This window comes from Morone saxatilis, unplaced genomic scaffold, assembly GCF_004916995.1.
Source record: "Morone saxatilis isolate NCDOM2014 unplaced genomic scaffold, NCSU_SB_2.0 Contig21, whole genome shotgun sequence".
In the NCBI taxonomy this organism is placed as follows: domain Eukaryota; kingdom Metazoa; phylum Chordata; class Actinopteri; family Moronidae; genus Morone; species Morone saxatilis.
The window spans coordinates 32,659-41,024 of NW_023339774.1; the positions used below are offsets into that span (position 1 = coordinate 32,659).

At 38.5% G+C, this 8,366-nt stretch overlaps 1 protein-coding gene across 1 annotated transcript in view; it reads left to right on the forward strand.

The window, feature by feature from the left end:
* The window catches only part of LOC118332568 (3'-5' RNA helicase YTHDC2), a gene marked incomplete in the record, with an annotated part of 34,815 nt that overhangs the window by 21,436 nt on the left and 5,013 nt on the right, over window positions 1–8,366 (forward strand). The window contains 2 exon segments of the mRNA XM_035667924.1: window positions 1,830–1,949; window positions 5,252–5,394. Of these exon segments, the coding sequence (XP_035523817.1) occupies window positions 1,830–1,949; window positions 5,252–5,394 (263 nt within the window).

The window sequence follows — 8,366 nt, forward strand, 5'->3', positions numbered from 1 at the left end:
ACTATACAAGAAAGATATACATACAATAAATAATATATTATATATTGTAATATAATAATAATAATAATAATAATAATAATATAATTATTATTAATATAATAATAATATATTGTATATGAGATATATCAACATGATTTAGTCCAGTTCTGTGATTGTGGATCTGACAGAGGCAGATGAGTTATAGGGACTTTCTTTCTTCTCTATTCAGTAATAATAAGGCACTTTTTGCTGTTGTTGACTTTATAGCCAGAGAACTGACCAAACTCCTTCAGAAGCAGTGTGCATTAATTAAGTTTCCCAGACTTGTTAAAAACACAACAATATCGAATGCGAATAGAGACAAATGATGCTCCGTCTTACCTATAGTCATACCTGTGATTTTAGACGATTGACGGATAGACATGGCAAAGGGTTCGATAGCAAATAAAAACAAAAGACAAAATCTCGTTTTGTACCCAAGTGAGTTTCCTGTAGAAAAATGATATTGGATTTCATTTGCTTAATCCTACTCAATACTTGTTTAAGTTTTACCAATTTATTCAAACCTCTTGTATTCCAGCTAAATTTTTAAATCTGACCTGTTAATCATGGGGCTCATCTGTTTTGTATTTGTACATAAGGATGGTATGACCGAAAGAATAAAAATAAAAGGTTAAAATAACTCTCCGAGATCTTAACCCCTCCCAAGAACCCCTCCCGCAGTTCCCCAAACGAAGCACACAACCCAAATAATAATAAACTTCGGGTATTCAGAACGTTAGATCCACACCATGAGGAGCAACGTGATTCATATACTGACACATTCTTTTAGGCTAACTAACATTGAAAACAAATAGATTGAAATCAGTCTTCAGTAAATCAAAAGTTGGCAAAAGAAAAAGAAAAAAGAAACACATCGGCCACTTTAACAGTACATCATTAATTCCCCCCCTCTCTCGGGGAGTACCAGAAAAAATGCCTTTAAGGCCAGCTTTAGTGTGGTTTAACTGTCCATTTTTAAAATTAACACACTAAAGGCGCCCATATAATTAACGGGGGAAATAAAATAACACAAAAGGACAGTGGGGGGATATTTTACGTATTATACCCAGTTCAAGGTTCTCAATCTATTAAGCTCTTAGACATATTTACCTGAAGTTGTGTCCCTTCCAGCTGCTCGCCTTTTTGTTGGAGTGTGGTCATATTTTCCTCTACCTGTGAGATTCTCTCCTCCGTCTCCCCAATTCTTCTCGAGTACGACAATAAATCTCCTTTAATTGCTTTAAGCATCTTGTTGGAGTTTTTAACGAGTCCTTCCTTCATTGAGCGAATCGCATCCAGTATAACATTGTTGGACGGCAAGCTGCCGTTAGCTTTGCCTTTGCCCTCGCCCTCATTAGCATTATTGCTAGTCTTGTCGATGGCGATGTTAGTCATGCTATTTTGCGGCCTCTTAGCTGGTTGTTGTCCAGGTTTAGCATTTTTCGGTGGCATGGTGACCAATCACACTTTCCCACACCCAAAATGGAGGATGTTGTCTGAGCCTCAGTCGAGTTTCAAGTGTTTTTTCAGAAAGTTAGCGAGAGCCGAGTTACTTTGACGTAGAGCTAACGTACAACTATAAATCAGACTTAAGGCTGTGTTTGTCCCTATAATAGTTTACCTCTCAACTTAAGAAGACCTTACAAATCACGACAATCAAACTTTGTCAAGACTCGCTTATATTTTTAAAATTTTTGTTAAATGAACAAAACTTTTACTTATCTATGTCCTTGATATGTGTATAAAAATCTTTTTTTACTTACATGCACTTTTAAATCATGTTGTTTTATGTTTCATTTTATTGTCAGGCTGCAGGACTGGTGTTTGAACTGAGGCAGAAGTGGCAAAATCTGTTCATCAAAAGGATCCGTTGTCCTTCGAAGCCCTGGTCTCAACAAGATGAGGCCATCATCCGCACCCTGGTTTCTGTATGTCATATTTTCTTTTCTTTGTTTAAGTTAAAAAGGTGAGGTAAGTAATTGGGGAGAAATCCAATACAATGACAAATACCATGATATAGTGTGAACAACGCAACAAGTAATGTAACGTAAAACTGGTGCTAAAGTGGCTGCTGGGCAGCTACATGGAGAGGCAGTTTCCAGTAGTGTTGCGCGGTACACCGATACTTCAAAAGTATCGCGATTCTCAGAAATTAACAAACGTCACGATCCTAAGTTTATTAGTATGATACTTTTAAGAATGACCGCGTTCCAGATTTGTAAGAGACGTACTTGCATGTTGGTGTGTTGCAACGCATGCTTCGCAGTGCCTCCCTGTGGCGACCTGTGTTTTTTTCCCGGTCACGCAGCGCAGCAAAGAAGCTGGCAGCTGTCATGTGACCAAACACTACATCAATGACGATCGGCTCATGTGCAGCACAAGCTGGATATGCCTGTGCCCCGGTCCCACCGACTGTTAGAAAAAGATGACCGCAAGGGAGTGAAACATATCGGAAGTTCATCTTTGCCTACCTTGCTGACAGTTGAGGGCAAAGCTACGCGCTTAAGCGAACGCCTGTTGCTCGTCAGTGCTACTAACAAATGTAAACAAAAGGGATGCCAACAGCTCGAACCTGGCGAAACCACCCTACGCACGCCGAGTTTGTAGCAAGGAGTTTAAAGACTGACAGGTTAGTATGTGAAATGATATACACGATAATTAGGGACTGCACGATATACAGTCGGCCATTAATATCGGTATGCGGCCGATGTTCGTCATTTTTTAAAATATCGTCGGAATCAGTCGATTGAGTAAAAATCATGGGGCCCCGATATACACCATACCGATGTATATCCTCCTAGTAGCTGTTTGGCTGTGCTCGGCGAGAGGGGAGAAGGAGGGGGGGGGGAGGGGGATTTTGCCATGTGTAATATGTTTGGACACGCGACAGTGGCAGTACAGGATTTGTGGGATGTTAAACTGAAGAGGAGAAAACAATGTCATCTCAGAACACAAAAACATATAATCCGACTATTGGTAAAATATCGGTTATCGGCCAATAAAACTAGCAAATTAATATCGGTATCGGCCAAGAATTTTCATATCGGTAGCATCCCCTAACGATATGGTTCAAGCCCTTAAATAAGCTCCATGAGTAGGCTATGGTTTATTTTGTGAGAAGTCCACTTATTTTGCGCCGACTGTAGTTTGACACGACGCTAATCTAGAGAAATACGTAGGCTTAACTTGGGCAATATTCCTCATAGCTAACCAATTAGCCTGCCTACTGCTAATTCCACCATCTTTGATAAACGCAACTTTCACAGATAACGTTTAATTAATCTTGCAAGCTGCTAAAATAACAGCATACAAAACATCAGGCTAAAATTGATCTATAGGCTAATGATTTATGAATCAGAAGCCCCCCTTGTGCATGTTTTGTCATGATTTATTTTCATTATATTTATATTATAATATTGTCATTATATACCTTAGCATTTAAAGAGAGCACAGACCTACGCAAAAGGAGGTGTTTATTTTCAAAACGCCTTGGGTAAGAAATTATAACTTCAAATACTAAGTTAACATCAAAAGAAATCAGACGTTGAAAACAGATGACATTGCCTGATATTAACTCCAATACCTACTCACAAGCCTTATAATAACGTTAGGTTATCAGTTATTTCCTACCTTTATATAATTTATGGTAATGGTCTTTATGGTTAAGTTAAAATGTTACGCAAGTTAATCACTATAACACTTGCAATATAGAGGAATACTCAAGGTTAGTCAACAAGTTAATTGTGCTCACTATTCCAACACAAACTATTTAGGTCCCTCTTGTTTAGTAACCAAATTTATCAACCAATCCATATTTTACAATTACTTTCCATTTTCTTCTCTACAGAAGGTCTGGGGCCACGTGTGGCCATATAATGATTCAAAATTTGTGTCCCGGTTTTTTAAAATAAAAGCACAGCAATGAATCTTGAGAGCGTTCGAAAAAGTATGAAATCCGCAAATATCTTGGACCTTGGTAATATCGGTATCTGAAACAATAATTCATTGGTAAATCGTGCACCACTCAGTTTCCAGCCAAGCAACCAAGCCAGCTCCAGACAGTGATACTCACAGCCCTCCTGCTACTATAGCTAGCATGAACTTGATAAAGTTATATATTATACATTATACAGGTTTTTTTAGTTCTACCAAACACTCAAAGTACAACACTTGTCACATCCATTCATCCATTCACACACAAATTCATATGCTGATGACAAAAAACAACAACAAACAGAATCCATAAACCGTAAACTTGACCTGCTTGTCACATTCTGAAACATTAGCCATTTCAGATTGTTAACTAATACGACAGTGACCATGATGCATTGTAAGCTTATGATAGGTCTCCAGTTGGAGAGGTTTTTACACAGCTGTAACAACACTGGCAGCAAAGTGAGTGTAACTGAGCAGACATTCGATTCAAATTAATAGTTTATTAAAGATAAACAGCAGAGAAAGGGCTACAATAGCATGTCATGACAAGAAATGTCAACATTACATCAGTAACGGGCACACAGCTGTGTTAGCTAATGTGCCTGTACAGTTATATGGCCCTGACTCAGTCCCCTATTGCCTTTTATATTAATGATATGGCCTCTCAATAAAATTCTAATTGATTAAAAGCCAAGTCTAACATAACTCAAACTTAACATTAGCTTTCTAACGTTTGATTAGCTAATAGGTTAGCTAATAAGACATTCACTTACCTTTCTTTGTAAACAGAGTTGGATGTTGACCAATGTTTACTTCTTACTAATGTTATCGACAACATCCTTGAATCCAAATTTGGAATAGCACTCGCCATGATAGCTGCCTCGTGTGTTTGATTCTGCTGTCCTGCCGTGTTGTGATTGCCGGGTGCAGCATTGCTCTAGAAGTCCCTCAGTCATGTGTAAAATGTATGCAATGCAAGAACAGGATGTGTTTTTGAAGAAATTTAGTAACAAATGGAAATATTGGTCCATATTCCAAATTCACACTAATCTAAATGGTGCAGTCATGTTTCTGGCAGTTCTTTCTAGCTATTTCTAACAGAATACATCTGAATCATGACCCAAAACTCAAGACAAGAACCAAACAGTTGGTCCAAACCATAACTAAACAGTGATGGTACCCTGATTAAAGCTGACTTCTGTGCTCTTTGCAAAGTCGAACTGCCATGTAATTTTCTCTCATATTATCAGCACGTTTGAAAATTGAGAACCATTTCCAAACTGATGTCCCTCAGGTGCTATCAGAAGAGGAGCAGAGGGCAGGCCTACAGCAGCCCACAGGGATTGGCCAGCGGCCTCGGCCCATGTCATCAGAAGAGGGACCCCATGCTTCTGTAAAAAACTCCAAGAACAGCCCCCAACGACCCACCAATGACAAGTATTTGAGTAGTCTCAAAAATATTTACAATGCAGTGTTATGTATTGTGGATGGAAGGATGTTGCCAGGTATGACAGGGATGGAAAGATGTTGGATAAATAATCCATGCGATTTTTCCCAGAAGTTTCATGAATCCAGTCAGTTGTACTGGTGTATAGTATACATAGAGATTTTTGTACAAATTACACCAGTAAAATTGAGAGGCACAGCTGATGATAGCTATCATCTTTTGGGGAGTCCTCTCATTAACGATTCATAAAAATAAAGAAATTACTCATTTGTATTATGACGTGCTGAGGAAGAATTTAGCATTCTCACAGCTGTCTTTTAGTCTGGTGGTACTACCGGCAGTAGAAGCTTCTGGACGAACAGGCTGTGGCTGGGGTGAGTGCTGTCTTTTAGTATCCTTTGAACTCTGCGCAGACACCTCATCTCACCAATATCACTGATCTTCTGGGCGGTTTTAATCACCCTGCTGCAGAGTCCTCCTGTACTAGTCCGTGCATATCCCCTGTAATTTTGTGATTTTTCCAGTCAGAATGCTTTTTATCGCTACTCTGTAAAAGTTAAAAAAAGAATAGGAATATTCGGGATATGGCATTTACATGGAAATTAAGAAACCTTGTTATTCATATTTAATATCCCTGAAATAGGGTACATGATAATAACAGTATCCAGGTTTCTGATTGTGTGCCTGCAGCTGTATTTTGATGTCTTATCGTCCATACTAACAGAAGGTTCAGAAACCAGGCAGCGTTTGTCATTAATTACATAGACTTGTCCCACAACAAGTCCTGTTTTGGATGCAGTCCAGGTGGACTGACCAGACATACTACTCAACCTATAACTCCAAAAAATGTGGGAACTCCAAAAAATGTGGGACCTCCATTGTGATTAGCAAAAACACACCATATACTCATAAATACTCATAAATCAACTACAATAGATCCAGATGTTTCATTATCATCAATGGTAACATTGATAAAGACAATATAACAATAGCAGGTATTTACGGACCCAACACTAACATCCCTGCTTTCTCTATTATTATCTTTATCAACCCAATCCACCCATGGTGCTTGAACACCTTACTCCTAAAAGATGCAGATCTAATATTTTGAAAAGGAATGGGCATCCTTTCTAGAAACCGACAACACCCTTGACATAACCACATGCACTCTCTGGGATACAGCTAAAGTAGTCCAAAGAGGTCAAATAATAGCATATTCCACAAACAAACAAAAAAGAAGAAACAGCAAGAGAACATCTTCTACAACAGGTGGTGAAGAGACTGGACACCCTAGCCTCTCAAATGGCTAGAGACAGAATCAAAAAGAAAGAAAGAACTACTCAAAACCAAACATGAGCTTAGTAATCTTCTTAACAAAAAAATAGAGTATAACCTTGTTAAACTCAGACAACATTTGGAATTTGGTAATAAAATGGTAGACTCCTAGCCAAGAAATTGAAGCAACAAACTGAAAAATCTAACATAACATCAATAGAAGATGTCTCCAGAAACACCCAGATGACCACACTGCAATAAATTAAACATTCAGACATTACTACTCAAAACTATACACCCCTGACAATCTAACAGAATCTGACACATCTACAGAAGCTGACGCTTTTCTGAGGAATGTCTCCCTTCCAAGACTTAACAAAACCCAGACCGAGAATTTGGAGAAAACACTCACCCTTGACAAACTGAAGAATGCTCTACAACTCATGCCCAACAACAAGTCCCCAGGTTTAGACGGATACCCAGTAGAATTTCATAAGCAATTCTGGTCACTTCTGGCACCTTTATTTTTCAATATGATCTCCTCTGATCCTCTGTATTTTAAAATTCTTACCATATGAATACTGCCTTTATTACACTCATCCCTAACCCCAACAAGGACCCTACACACTTGCTCCAACTACTGCCTTATATCTTTAATCAACACCGATGTAAGAATTATAAGCAAAGCTTTGGCAATAAGACTAGAATCTTGAATTTTATCACTTATACACTCAGATCAAACTGGTTTTATCAAAAAGGAGACATTCCTCACAAAACACACGAAATTCATCTATATAAAACCAGAACAGACACGATTAAACAGCCTGCCATAATTCTAACTTTAGATGTCGAAAAAGAGTCAAACAGGGTAGGGTGGACCTTTCTTTTCACCTCTTTAAACCACTTTGGCTTTGGCCCCCCTTCAATAATTGGATTAAAATTCTGTATAACACACCCTCAACATCTATCGACAAATTTCTCAACAGAGATAACCCTAACCCATCACCATTACTTTTTGCACTTTTCAGAGACACTCGCATCAGCCATAAGACAGAATGACAGCATTTTAGAAATGAAAACCGATTCATACCATCATAACATCAGCCTATACGCCGACGACATCTTTTTATATCTAACAAATCCCTCAACCTCCCTCCTGTCAGTCCACAGTCTGATTGATAACTTCAGCTAGTTTTGTGGTTACTCCATCAACTGGTGTGAATTTGAGATTCTGCCGTTAAACCATTTTGAATGGGGTGCTGAGGTTGGGGACGTACCCTATAACCACACAACTCAATCCATCAAATACCTCGGAATCCATGTCCCAAAAAACCCATTTACTACACAGCATGAAAGAAAACCTGGTTAGATGACATACACTCCCGATCTCTTTAATTGACCGCATTTCCAGTGTAAAAAATAAAAATAAAATAATAAATATCTATTTGCCATGACTCCTGTTGATCCTCCTCTGGGCTGGTTTCCTCTCTGAATTCAGCAGTAAATACATTTTCCTGGAAAGGCAAAAGGACCAGGATCAAATTAACTTCCAAAAACCCAAACAATGTGTCGGACTCGATCTCCCCCTTCTGCATATTGCATTTATAGACAAATTGATCAAGAGTCTTAACTGCCTACAAATTTAATACTATAAATATGAGTTTAGTGTCTTTGAGTTCCTAGAAAA